The sequence below is a fragment of the Triturus cristatus genome, chromosome 1_2 (assembly GCF_964204655.1).
Source record: "Triturus cristatus chromosome 1_2, aTriCri1.1, whole genome shotgun sequence".
Classification (NCBI taxonomy): domain Eukaryota; kingdom Metazoa; phylum Chordata; class Amphibia; order Caudata; family Salamandridae; genus Triturus; species Triturus cristatus.
The window spans coordinates 295,010,223-295,024,914 of record NC_140580.1 but is presented as its reverse complement, the minus strand read 5'-3'; the positions used below and the strand labels follow the sequence as shown (position 1 = coordinate 295,024,914).

Here is a 14,692-nt window from a genome sequence, read left to right as displayed (position 1 = left end):
TGCAGCAGTTTGAAATAAAGTTTTTAGGACAGCCTGGCCCACTGAGGTCTGTTGTTTGGCCTGCACGTCAACACAGTAGTGTTTAGTGAAGGTATGCGTGGTAGACCACGTGGCTGCCTTGCAAATGTCTTCTAAGGGAATGTTACCTAAGAAGGCCATAGAAGCCCCTATTTTACGCGTGGATTGCGCCCTAGGGGGAACTGTAAGTGTACGTTTAGCCTTTTGGTAGCATATTTGGATGCATTTAACTATCCACCGGGCTATACCGGATTTGGAGATGGGATTGCCTTTATGTGGTGGTGCGAAAGCAACAAAGAGTTGTTTTGTCTTTCGAAAAGGTTTTGTCCTGTCGATGTAATAAAGCAAGGCTCTTTTGACATCTAAGGTATGTAGGGCCCTTTCAGCTACCGAGTCTGGGTTTGGGAAAAAGACTGGTAGCTCTACTGATTGGTTAAGGTGGAAAGGGGAAATCACTTTTGGAAGAAATTTAGGGTTTGTCCTAAGAACCACTTTGTTACGGTGTAGTTGTAAGAAAGGTTCCTCTAGTGTAAGGGCTTGTATTTCACTTACTCTGCGTAGGGAAGTGATTGCGATAAGGAAAGCTACCTTCCATGTTAGGAATTGTAATTCACATTTGTGCATAGGTTCAAATGGGGGACCCATAAGTCTTGTTAGAACCACATTGAGATTCCACACTGGGGCAGGTGGCAATCTTGGGGGAAGAATTCTTTTGAGACCTTCCATAAACGCTTTGATGGCTGGTACCTTAAAAAGGGACAGGTGTTGCCTATTTTGCAAGTAGGCTGCCAAGGCTGCTAGGTGTAAACGTATAGAGGAATACGCTAGATTGCATCTTTGCAAGTGTAGTAGATAGCAAATGATGTTTTGGATGGAAGCATCCAATGGATGTATGTCATTATTAGCGCAGTAGATGGCAAATCGTTTCCATTTTGCGGCATAACATGCTCTAGTAGTAGGTCGTCTAGCTTCCTTTATGATATTCATACAGTCTGGAGGGAGATTGAGGTATCCGAACTCTAAGACCTCAGGAGCCAGATCGCTAGGTTCAGTGTTTGAGGATCTGGGTGTCTGATTTCTCCATGGTTCTGGGTTAATAGATCCGGGGAGAGGCGTAGCCTTTGATGTGGAACTAAAGATAGTTCCAGAAGTGTGGTGAACCACGGTTGACGTGCCCAAGTGGGAGCTACTAGTATTAGCGTTAGCGACTGTTGTTTCAGTTTGCGTACCACAAATGGAACTAGTGGGAGAGGCGGAAAAGCGTATGCAAATCTGCCTGACCAGTTCATCCATAGGGCATTGCCCTTCGACTGTGGGTGTGGAAACCTGGCGGCGAAGGTTGGGCATTTTGTGTTTTCGGGAGTGGCGAACAGGTCTATGTCTGGTTGTCCCCATTTTTGGACGAAGGGGAGTAGAACCTTGGGGTGTAATTCCCATTCGTGGATCTGCTGCGTGTGGCGACTTAGGAGGTCGGCCACTTGATTGTGGATCCCTGTGGGAGATGTTCTGCTAACAGGTAGATGTTTTGGGGAATTGCCCATCTCCAGATTTGCTGTGCCAGTTGGGACAGTTGGAGAGAATGTGTCCCTCCCTGTTTCTGTATATAATACATTGTCGTCATGTTGTCTGTGCGTATGAGGACAGTTTTGTTCTTTAGGTGTACTTTAAAGGATTTTAGTGCTAGGAACACTGCCAAGAGTTCCAGGTGGTTGATGTGGAGCAGTTTCTGTTGACTGGTCCATCTGCCCTGAGTGGTATGGTGAAGGAGGTGGGCTCCCCACCCTGTGAGAGATGCGTCGGTAGTTAGCACAACTTGTGGAAGAGGCTCTAAGAACGGCCGCCCTTTGGACAGGTTGATGGTGTTCCACCATTTCAGTGAGCGAAGTGAGCGACTGTCCACCAACACCAGATCGGTAAGTTGTCCGTGAGCTTGGTTCCACTGTTGTGCTAGACATTCCTGTAAGGGACGCATTTGAAGTCGTGCGTGTGGGACTATGGAGATGCAGGACGCCATCATGCCTAGGAGCTGCATGAACACTCTTGCTGGAAGAGATGGATGAGTTTGAAATTGAGAGATGAGATTTTGTATACTGGCTATCCTGGCAGTGCTGGGATAAGCAATGGCTTTGGATGTATCTATGGTTGCTCCTAGATACTGATGTAAGTGGGAAGGTTGTAGATGGGATTTGGGGTAGTTGATAGTGAATCCCAAATTGTGGAGAGTTTGAATCGTGCGATGAGTGTGGAGAACGCATTTTTGGTGAGTATTGGCTTTTATGAGCCAATCGTCCAGATAGGGGAAGACATGGATCTGTTGTCTTCTGAGGTGCGCCGCCACGACTGCTAAGCACTTGGTGAACACTCTGGGTGCTGTTGTTACTCCGAATGGGAGAACTGTAAATTGATAGTGTTGCCCATCTACCACAAATCGTAGATATTTTCTGTGAGCGGGATGCATAGGGATGTGAAAGTACGCGTCCTTGAGGTCCAACGTGGCAAGGAAGTCTCCCTGTTGTAATAGTGGGAGGTCTTGTTGGAGGGTGGTCATATGAAAATGATCCGAATGTATATACTGGTTTAGTAGTCTGAGATCCAGTATGGGCCGTAATGTTTTGTCCTTTTTGGGAATGAGGAAGTATAGAGAATACACCCCTGTTCCCTGATGTTGAAGAGGGACTGGTTCTATCGCATGTTTTTGTAACAGGGATTGAACTTCTTGTTTGAGGAGAGAGAGATGATGTGAGGACATTGGACGTTGTTTGGGTGGTATGTTTGAGGGGGATTGTATGAGTTCGAGGCAGTAGCCAGACTGGATAATTTGTCTTACCCATCTGTCTGTGGTGATGGAAGTCCAGACAGGTAGGAATTGTTGGAGCCGCCCCCCGACCGGAGTGGAATGGTCTGGGGGGAGTGGTGGCAAGTCACTGTTTGGTGGCTGGGAAGGTGCGGGGGGTGTTGTTGTTGCCCCGCCCTCGACCTTTTTTATTGTGTCCCCTATAACCTCCTCGGAAATATCCTCTGTTAGGGGATGTTTGTCCAGAATTTTTAAAGGTGGACGTGGTCTCAGTTGCCGTGTTTTTGGAGCCTCCTCTATAAAAGGAGCGACAAAAGGAACCCCGGTTTTGAGGAGACTGCAGTGCTCCCATAGACTTGGCAGTCTCATTATCCTTCTTCATTTTTTCTAATGCAGTGTCCACTGCAGGGTCAAATAACTGCTCTTGGTTGAAAGTTTGAGCTAGAATTGCGGTTTGAACCTCCGGTTTAAAACCGGAAATACGGAGCCAGGCATGTCGTCTGAGTAAGACGCTAGTATTGACCGCCCGAGAAGCAGTGTCTGCCGCATCTAAGGCGCATTTAATGGAGGCATTAGATATTAACTTGCCTTCTTGAATGAGGTCAGTGGCCTGGGATTTAAAGGGTTCAGGCAGATGTTGCAGAAGGTCCTCAAGTTGGTCATAATGCGCCCTATCAAACCGGGCTAACAGGGCCTGGGTATTGGCAATAAGCCAGTGGTTCGCCGCCTGTGCGGCGACTCGTTTGCCTGAGGCCTCTAAAAGCTTAGACTCCTTGTCCGGGGGAGGCGTTTCTCCAGTTGTCTGCGAGTTAACGCGCTTCCTGGCATTTGATACGACCAAGGAGTCTAAAGGGAGCTGGGCTTTAATGTATGCAGGGTCCTGCGGGGCTGGTCGGTACTTTTTTTCGATGCATGGGTTGAGAACCCTAGCTCGAACAGGGTCTTTAAAGACCTCAGTGGCATGCTTTATAACCCCTTTAATCATGGGCAGTATGTGAACAGTTTTTTGTGACTGCTCAAAAGTATCGAGGAGAAAGTCCTCTTCAAGGGGGTCCGTGTGCATTGTGACGCCATGGAATGTTGCTGCCCTATTTATTAGTTGGCCAAACCCCAAATGGTCATCAGGAGGGGAGGGCTTGGAGGGGTAGGTAGTGGGGTCAGGCATGTCAGGCATTGGATAAGACCAGTCATCTACTGGTGCTGTGTCTGGAAATGTAAAAGGGTCGTTTGGATCAACAGGATCATTAAATAAATCAGGGTCCGCCCCTCCCCCTAAGTCATCATTATCATCCTGTGGAGGAGGTGAATGATAGGGAGATGGTAAAGGTAAAGGAGAAGGAGGAGGAGGAGGGGGGGGACGGGTTAGGAGGTAATACAGGAGAGGAAGGACGAAGTGGTGAAGTAGCACAGTCCTTTTTCCGTATGGGAGCTGGAGGAGGTGTGATGTCCAGCTTCCGTTTTTTGTATGGGACGGCAGTCACATGTCCAGTTTCGGGATTGATGTAGATCCGCTTTTGAGTAGGATCTGGGCGAAAAAGTTCATCCGGCTCCGAAGGTGGTGGCGGTGATGGCCGTTTCGGGTCTTTATGAACTTTTTTCGGTGTGGACGTAGTTTTCGGTGCCAATGGATTTTTCGGTTCCGATGGATTTTTCGGCGCCGATGGAGTTTTCGGCGCCGATGGAGTTTGGCGCCGATGGAGTTTTCGGCGCCGATGGCTTCGGTGCCGAGGGACTTTTAGGCATCGATGTCGAAGAACGTTTCGGCGCCGGTGGAGACTTTGGTGCCGAGGAACGTTTCGGTGCCGAAGTAGATTTCGGTCTTGAAGCCTGTTTCGGTGCCGACAGTGGTTTTTTCGGTGCCGAAGGTGTTATAGGTACAATCACATGAGGTTTGCTCGAGCCAGAGCCACCTACAGGCTTAGATGTCTTCGGAGCCGGGCCCGAGGGCGGGGCTTCTGAAGAGGATTTCCGGTCGCGACTGGGCCCAGCTGGCGGAGTCTTGACCAATGTCTTTTTGGATGGGGCAGGGGCAGGGGGGGTGGTACTCACACGCTGCCCTGGGGTGATGAGGTCATCGGAATCGTCGGCCTCGGACACGATCTCGAGATCTTCGGTGTCATCTTCAGGAACATCCTGAGCAAAGATGTCCTCCGGTTCTGGAGCTGGTTTGGCCATAATATGGCGTCGAGCTCTTCGGTCCCGGAGGGTCTTCTTGGAACGGAAAGCGGCACAAGCTGGACAGGTCGATTCATTGTGTTCCGGCGACAGGCAGAGGTTACAAACCTCGTGGTGGTCACTGTGGGGGAACTTCGCTCCACACTGGGGGCATTTTTTTAAAGGGTGTCCTGTCCATCAGCCGCTTCCGGAACCGGTCCGAGTTGATTTCGATGTCGATGGAATGAAGATTGAAGAGTTAAATCGATTGCTGGAAGTTTTCTGCTGGAGCGGAAAAAGTTCATCCGAACCCAATGGCGGAAAAAAACAATCTGACGATGGAGTGGATGCCCATGCGCACTGTTGTCCAGGGGAGGAGTCACCAACCTCGTGACCAAAGGCTTCTTCCGAAGACAACAACAACCTGAAATCATCCGAGCCCAACACCAGATGGCGATCTTATCCTCAGTGTGTGATCTGCAGCTCATATGCCTCGAACAGTGTGTTCTTGCCTTTGCTAATGGAGATAGTGCTTCAGCTCTTTTCCCATAGCTGGTGTCTATTTAGGAGAGCACTGGAGGTAGGTATGCACCACTGTGCGGCTGCTGACCTTTATATCTTTCTTCCCACCGTCCCAGTTTGCTTACTCTGTCTGGTGGTGGTGGTGGACCTGTAGAAGCCGAACCACTTGCCCTTTTACTTGCCTATGATAACAGTCTGCACATGCACTGCTTTTAATGTATACTGAATTTTGTGCAGAGGGTTCATATTTTTTCTCTACTCAGTGTTACTGCCTTCGGGGAAATTGGTTCCCTTTAATGCTTCCTTATCCTAGTCAAAAATGCTTGGTAGCATGCACAGGAGTTCTGAGCCCTGGTTAAAGTCAGATTACCTATATAATCAGGGAGCAAAAAACGTTCATGATAAATACCAAGGTCAAATTGTAGCTGGTATGACATTTGCATGCATGATCGCTGAGGCTGAAATGCTAAACACTGTGCACATCGAATATAATTCAAGACTACAGGGTGGAACAATGCATAGCATGTGAATCTAGAAGTGTTTCATGCTGCAAAACAAAGGTTATTATCTATCCTCCAGAGCAGCTGAAGTTTGGGAGAGAAAAGAACTATGATGAATGGGTATTGTTATGGTGCAGTAGCAAAGTATATCACACTTAGGCCTGGCCTTTCTTTTACTCCTTAATGTGAATTATCACAAACAGGTAATTCTAAAGATCAAAAACTATACCACCACTTACATAAAATAGCCATGTCGCTATGCGATTCCCAGTTCCCAGCTCTTTAAATGCATCAGGTTCATCTTTCTGTTAAGAATCAACAAACAGAATTATTAGTTGCATTCCACCTAACAAGACAAGTATTACAGAGAAATGAAATCTTTCTTGGTTTGCATGTGGACTATTCTTTAATACTGGGGTGCAGAAATGTCTCTTTCGGGAAGGCCTTTTTTTAATTACACTGCCAAGACATGAAAATTGGCCCCATCTCCAGTTATTGTAGTTTTTCAAGACATTACACTCACTTTAGTGTATGTAAAGCAAGAAGAGGGCATGCAGCAGTCTCCTGAGGATAAAGTTTGCTCCTTAAAGAACAACTTACTTACCTTCGGGTATTACTCATTCTAGTGGATACTCTAACCAACCGCAGATTACTCCACTTGTGAATAACTGGATTTTACAGTGAGCATATCTCTAAAGTGGGAATTTTTCAGATGGAGGGGGAAAAAAAAGTCCATCCCACAGAACGGGGAATGCAGGGGTTGGTGAGGAATCTACGGTTAGATTGTTATCATTCTTTCTGGATGATACTCTAAGGTAAGTAACTTCTGATGAATACTTGCAACTGCAGATTTCTCACCTTGTGAATTGATACCAAAGCAGTAACTCCCAAGGCAGTGGGGCGTGGAATGGCTCAGACCAAAACGTCCTACAGGACATGAAAGGCAAAATGTCCCTTCAACTGACCTGGCTACAAAGGCAGGAGCTCTTTTTGAACATGTGAACTCACGCCCATGTTGCAGTCTGACAGATGTCGAAGACAGGTAGCCCACATGACAACCAAGTGGTTGCAGCCTTAGTCCTAGAGGAATAAGCCTTAAAGCCCTCCAAGGTCCTCTTCTTTGCCAGTGGATAGCAGATGTTGATGCAGAGGACTATCAACCTTGAAATCGTTCTTTTCTGCGCTGCCATACTATTCTTTGCTTCCTGAAACCCAAATTAAAGCGGATTGTGTGCAGAGTGATCCTTGATGCGATCGATGTAAAAGTTCAAAGCTCTTTCGAGATCCAAGCGATAGAGTCCTCCTTTTGAATGATGAGGTGAAGCAAAGAATGCCAGAAGGGTGACAGACTGTCGGACATAGAAATGCGTCATTATCTTGGGCAGAAATGCCACCCCAGTCTGTAGCACTAATCTGTCTGGAAAAAAAAGGTGGTATATGGTTGTTGGACAAAGTGCGTTTGCAATTCACTCATGCGATGAGCTGATGTTATCACTATGAGAAATATTGTTTTCAAAGTCAAAAGACCCACAGGACAGCTGTGCATTGGTTCAAATTGGGCACACATCAAGTAAGTGAGAACCAGTTAATAGTCTCTCAGTGGCATCACAAAGGAATTGGGTGTACACAAGTGGACTACCCTTTCAGAAATGCATCACAAGATGTGATTTAAATAACAGTGGTTGATTTGGTAAACCTAGAAAAGCCAACAAATAACCTTTACCTTTGGCCACAGAATGTTCTTTCAGGACTAAAAATAGCACAAACAAACATTTGACAATTGGACTTACAATTGTTCTATCCAACGAGAAGTACACCAAGCCACAATTGTTTCTCAGGATCTAGCTTAGATGATTTTTGTGGATGGACGCCTGTTAGGCTGTTACACTTCCACTACCAAAAAGAGAGCGTTTTAGGGCAGTCAGCGGTCATCGCTCAATCTCTATGCATAGAGGTGTAGCCTGCACAGACCTGGGTAAAGGGCCCTGCCCTACTGCTGTGACAGATGATCCTCCTAAAGTGGCTACCTGATTGGAGGAATAGATGCCCAGAAGTTCCCAATACCACACTCTCCTGGCTGAATCCAGAGCCAATAAGACAATCTTGGTCCAGTTGTTACTTATTCAGAACTCTGGGCAGGGGTGGTAGAGATGCGAAGGTTTCCCCAAACTCCAGAGCTCTACTCAAAAGGGAAAGCATCTCGGAGGGAGATTCATCGTGGGTGCTCCAATACTCAAAAGCTTGGACATTGCGCGTGGCGAAACGAGAGATTCAGGTTTCTCCCCACGCCTGGAGATACATTGTTGTGCTACCTCAGAGTGCAAATGCCATGTGTGTTCCACTGGGCAATGCCGACTGATTTCATCCATCCTGGCATTCAAAGATGCAGTTAGTTTACGGACTGCTGGGAAAATTCCCTGGCATCTAAGCCAGTTCCAGAGGTGCGGAGCCTCTTGGCAAAGCACCCTACTCCGCCATGCATTTTGCAGTACCACATGGCAGTGTGTTGTCCATGAGAATTTGAACCAGCCACCTCTTAAAGGATGGAAGGATGGACTTTTGTGCCAAGCAAGTCACCCCCAATTCCAACAGGATGATGTGGAGCCTGGTCTCCGCCACAAACTATGTCCTCTGATCTCCACCTCTCTCAGTTGACCTCCCCAACCCTGCATGATACATCATGAGCATCACCTCTGGGTGGGGTAAAGAGAGCTCTGCCGCTGATCAAACTGTGGTCAAGCAGTCACCACTGCAGATCTTTGGCAGTCTTCCTCCAAAACCTGGATGGTTCTAAGCCACTGAGACCGCCGATCTCACAGCAGAGTCCACACGTGCAATCTGCCATAATCCACAAGGAGCATCCAGGAGCCGATGAGGTCAAGAAGCCTCAGAGCAGCTATCATTAAGACTCAGGACAGCAGTTTAAATATCTGGATCATAGCCTGAAGGCGTCATGGATCCCAGCTCTGACCTCCATGAGAAGCTATTCATTATATAAAAAACACAGTGCAAGTGCTGAAAATGTGCGGTGTGAATGTACAAAGAAGGGTTTTAACCTTCTATTTCTTACCGAGCGGCTGGATAAAAAGAACGGACTGCATACACAACAGGCTGTCTCATCATTCGACTTCCGACATTACGCAGGGGTACGGCAGGTTGGGTTTTCACTTCCGGGTCATCAAGTATTTGAACCCGGATTGGAGAGTCCGACCTTGCTTCGTCTTGAGTCCTTGATGCCGGAAGCCACTTATCCTGGAGCAGTTAAGGAGCTCCTCCATAGAAATCTTTGACTGAACAAAATTGTCACAGTGAAAGCAGGACTTTATCGCCTAATCCGTGCCCAAGTTCCCGCTTCATTGTTTTCTCCAAAGAGTTCAGCAACCATTCACATGGAAGTACATGTGCGCTGCATGGCTTATTGAAAACAAAGACTTGGAATGCTTTCCAAAACAAAACTAAGCACAACAGGAGTGTTGCATTTTGCGTCTCTGCGCTGGAGCTCACTTTGGCCATTTTCTGTTCTTCTGCGCTGGAGCGCACTTTGGGCATTATCTAACACATGCTGGAGCGCTGACTGAATATATATCTATTTGTGCTAGAGCACCTACTATTTATTTCATTTGGATGGTTCCTTATGTCACACCAGTTCTGGAAGTTTCTTGCATCCCTAGTATTGAGGAAACTACTTGGTGAGGTCAACAGAGTTGATGGGAGACCTTCTTTGACCCCATCACCCGCAACAAGGTTAATACCCTTATCAAACTATTCTATCATTGTGTTTGAATGTAGTGTGTGTGGTTTACTCAATAGTATTTCCTGGTGATCCTTTTCTCCATTTTTTAGCGCATGTACGCGGAGGGGCACAGCCTTCTTTTCCTCACTACTTAAAGCATACCTATTTTATGATTACTGCACCAACATCAGGTAGTTAGCAATAAGTAGGGCGGGTATTACACGGATATGGATATCCCCGATTACTGATATTGTTCCTTTTTCCCTCTAGGTTATCTCTCCCCACATAAGACATTTCCTTTATTTTGACATTAGAGGACCTTCTCCCCTGCCTTCCAACCTTCCTTCTCATTCAGGTATATATATATATTACGAGTAGGAGAGGTGGCTACATATCGTCTCTGCAAGGTTTCACAGCATGCTTAAGGTAAGGGTTGCGGCGATCCAACAGAATGTCCTGGACTCGTTGAGCTGAAAGAAAAGCTTAAAAGAGCACTGCATCGAGAACAACTCCAATAAAAGGGGAGCCACTGTGAAGGTGTCGGATGTTGAGGATGCGAAGAGGTATGCCGTTGTCTAGGTGCTCTGTGACTGTTTGACGCAAACCTGCCTTCAGCAGCCAGCCATAGAGGTATGGGAAAACTGGTAATCCCAACATCTGAAGATGTGCTTTGATCACTGCCATCAATCTGGTGAGTCCAAAAGGGAGTGCCAAAAATGTAACTCATAGCCCACATCGACCCGCAGGATGCCTGTGGGATTGCAGATTGGGCATATGAAAATAGGTGGTCTACAAATCTAATTCCACCATCCGGCTGCCTGGATGCAGAGCACATAGAACTATGGCCCTCTCTAACATCTTGAATTACTTCTTGCAAAGTAAGTTGAGAGCGCAAAGACATAATATAGGACATAGGGCTCCATCCTTCAGCACCTGAAAATAATGGGAATCTCATTTAGTTCCTATTCCTGAAGCTGGGACCCTATCTGTGGCTCCTTTAGCTAAAAGAGACTGAACTTACTGCTGGAGGGTAGACATGTGGTGTCCTGAAAGATGGTCTTTGATTGGAGGAACACATAGCAGAAACGAGAGGTGAATCTTTGCCAAACAATCAGGGGCACCCACTGATTTAATGGGATGTTCTGCCACCCACTTGAGATCGGGTTGTATATGGACTCCAACAATGTGGCCATGTGCCAAAAGGGCAAGTTAAAGTGATTTTTGTGGCATGGCAGGTGGATGCAGTGGGGGTGGGTGGGATAGGGGTTTGAGCAGTACTCTGTACCTGAGGACTTGGATCCGGTCTGCTTGATCCCAGATCTTGAAAGGACTAGTGGCCTGCCTTTGAGGTGGGGAGCCTCGACGTTGTCAGCGTTGGAAACTGATGCAGAAGCCTCAAAATGGGCAACAGTGTTGGGGATACTGCCACAGGGGTGCAGATCTGTTAAAAGAGTGCTTTTGTCATTACTGACCTTAAAGTGCCAATACACTAATTCTGCTTTGTCGTCAAACAGATGACTCCAATTGAATGGCATGTCCATAAGAGATGCCTGGACAACACCTGACAAAACCTGTGGATCACATACAGGCATGGTGCCGAGGCACCACACTGGTAACAATAGCCATGGCCAAGCAGTCAGTAATGTCCAGTCCGGACTGGATGACATACGTCATCACATCCTGCCCATCTTTGGTAATTTGTGCCAGATTAGTTCTATATTCTTTGGGACAGTCGGCACAATCTTGCTCATCATGCCCCACTATGCATGTGAGTAGACCAAGGCATCCATACGTTTTGACTCCCTATATGGTGGTGTAGAGGGGAATGAATATGGGTTAACTCAGCTGGTGGACACTTGGACCACTAATCTTTTCGGCATAGGATGTTGATTCCGGAAAGACTGTATTTGGGGATATGATGGAGTAGTGTTCGAGTCTGAAAGGGGTTGTGTAGTCGATTGAGGCAAATTAGGGGGAGGATGCGACTTTGTCAGGAGCTGTGTCAGATTTGGATCAGAGTCTGATAGAACAATGGATTCCTCCTGCGGGGCTGGGGCTGGCATCAACGTACTGTGAGCCAGCATGGATTGTGGTACCAAAGTCAGAGCCGGGACAACATCCACCGTGTTGAACACTGGGTCGGTGTTAGGGACGACTCCACTGGCGGTAATCTGACTGGAGTCATCCTTGGATCCATGGGGCCCAAAGATGGTGGTTCTGGAACTCAGGTCGCATCAGGATGAGTTGGGGATGTTAGTTCCTCAGAAGGAGTGTGCGACTGAAACAGAGTGGAACTTAGGCGTCCGCATGAGAGAGGCAGGGGAGACCCGCTTCAACTTGTTATACTTCTTTTTGGACTTGGACTTGTCTGAAGAACTGGAGTGGGAAGGTGAATGTTCAGGGGAATGGCCACAGGAGTGGTCCACACCCTCAACCTCGAACAAGGAGCGTCCTTCCTCACTTTCTGTTTATGTTTAACGATGTTGAGTTTGGCTCTGTGCTTCCGAATCACCTTTTCATTAATCTTGGAATAGTGCCCACAAGACGCGGAGTCATGCGAGGACCAAGACACCAGAGACATAAGATTGTGAGGGTCTGCGACATCTGCTCGTTAAAATGCATACAAGGTTTAAACCTGGCCATTTTAGGGGGTGACATGTTCCTTTCACACTGTAGACATTTTAACAGAAAAGTTATTAGTCAAGACAAAGGAGTGAAGGAACAAGCTCTGGATCCACTTCAGAAAGCATAGAAAGAAAGGAACAGATGTCAGCACACAGGGGTGGCGATGGTACGTAGCTCTGGTGTCCTGTCTTGAGCTGGAAGGAGTTGCTGCGGAGCCACAGGAGGGAATTGCTGAGAAAATTCTCTAGATCCTGTCTGGCACCTGGAGGTATTCATAAAGGGAGAAATCGAACGTTGGAAGTGTCCATCGGAATGTCATTGTATCATTCACCCAAAGAACCCAGACCGACAATACCACAAGTAAATGACAATATACTGTAAAAGCTAGAATGCTATCTGTGCATTCTAAAGATGAATACATGCAATTGTAATATAAATACTGGATACCACACAAAGTATAAAGAGGGACCACTTTGCAGGATGTACAAGTCACATAGAATGACTGCATTAAAATCATGCTAGATCTTAGTTAAATGGAAGCATAGGGGCTTAAAATATGACCCATAAAATGTACTTTTATTGAATTAGCAATAAGTTTACACAAATCGAGTCTAGTGTCATAAAGGACCATGATCAGTACTAGACAGTTTGGGAACATACCATCAAGGAAAGAGTCAACTTGAATGGATGAGCAGGTGTTTAGGGAGAAACGGAAAAACAAATCTCTAGGGATCAAACACTTTATTTCTGCTGTGGTTTCACTAAATGACAATTTCATTTACACAACTCAAGTAACATACTCCTCATACATACATAAAGCAATGGCAAAATGTGTCAAATTAACTGGAATAAAACATCAAACTTTTCTCTATTGTAGGAGGAAACGCAAGACCTGTGGTTAAACAAACTAGCTCACTAGTGGCTTCAGGAGGAAGAAAGGGAGAGCCCAAATGAAACATACCAAATAAATCGTGTTTCAACAATATCCAATTCTGGAACTGCTGACTTTCAACGGGCAGATGTACAAGGAGGTCTTAAATTGATTTTGAAAAGTGTGTAAGAGATATAGAAATAGAAGAAACAGAACTCTCAATCGATCCAACCTGCAAAGGGGAATGGTCATAAAGAGCTACCTCTTTACCAGTAGTTACGATAGAAGCAGCTCGTACAATAATTCACAGTGCTCTTTAATGGCTAAGAACATGCATAGCTTTTGTGTAGTGTTGGGATAAAACATGCATAACAGTTCTTTTAGGAAGTCTTGAGTAAAGAAATACACTTCTACCTGGTTTCCTTTCATGCCTTTTGGTTGCAAAAAGCTATATTCAGCCAAGACTGGGCACTTTGTAAAAACAATCTCCATAAACTAATTTTAGCTGATTGATGTCAGGAGGGCTGTGAAAAATGCAATTATACCATGATAAATTAGCGAAATGTATAATTTTGCAATTTCATGAAACTTCAAAACTATTTTTTCAGTTATGTTTCAGGGGAAAGCAAAATGTCACTAACCCTACAAAAATGTATTTGTATCTTGTACTGCTGTAGATTCAGGTGCTCTGAATACTTCTGCTATTTAGGGCTGGTCTTGCAGGTTTTCTTCAAAGAAGTCTTTAGTCACTAGAAGCAGTGAGACTTGCTTATCCCTTCGTCAGCTCTACGCATGGGTACGGACTCCATGTTGGATTGTTTTTCGCACAACGGGTGAGAGTACTATGGAGTGGTGAGTAAACGCAGTAAGAGGATGGTGCACATATGTTTCGTGAAAGGAAGTTGGTTAATAAAGAAAGATCTATGATCAGAGCCACAAGCTTCTGAGGAGGAAAGTGGGTGATGTGAATCTACAGCACTACATGCTACAAACAGATGCTTACAAGGGAAGAAACACTGTCAGTTCATAAAATGTGCTGCTGCAGATACACATTGTCAGCACAGACTGTAAAGCAGCACCCTTTCATTAGTGGTGGCAAGCATGTGGAGGATGTAGATGTCTGAAATAAGGCCCTTCGGACTATCTAGCCAACGACTGCCTGCTGTTTTGCGAATATATCCACACTAATACTTGATAAAGGTGTGTGGAGTTGACTAAATAGCCGATTAGCATGTCAACTAGGGGAATATTTTCCAGAGATGCCATGGATGCTACCTTGTTACATATAGAGTGCACCCTGGGGGTAACAGGGTGGGCTCCTTTAGCCTTGTGATTGCAAGTTTGGATGTACTTAACTATCCATCTGGCAATGCCAGCTTTGGAGATGGACTGGCTCTTGTGGGGTTTGGCAAAGGCTAGGAACAACTGGTCTGCCTTGCGGAAGACCTTAGTCCTTTCTCTAGTACATGAGAGCC

The 14,692-nt window shown here is 46.1% G+C and overlaps 1 protein-coding gene across 3 annotated transcripts in view; it reads right to left on the bottom strand.

The window, feature by feature from the left end:
* P4HA1 (prolyl 4-hydroxylase subunit alpha 1) overlaps nucleotides 1–14,692 on the bottom strand; it is a 346,224-nt gene that overhangs the window by 61,411 nt on the left and 270,121 nt on the right. For all 3 annotated transcript variants that reach the window (XM_085603803.1, XM_085603809.1, XM_085603804.1), the window contains exon 12: nucleotides 6,228–6,293. In XM_085603803.1, coding sequence (XP_085459929.1) covers nucleotides 6,228–6,293 — 66 coding nt within the window. The remainder of the gene's footprint in view (nucleotides 1–6,227; nucleotides 6,294–14,692) is intronic.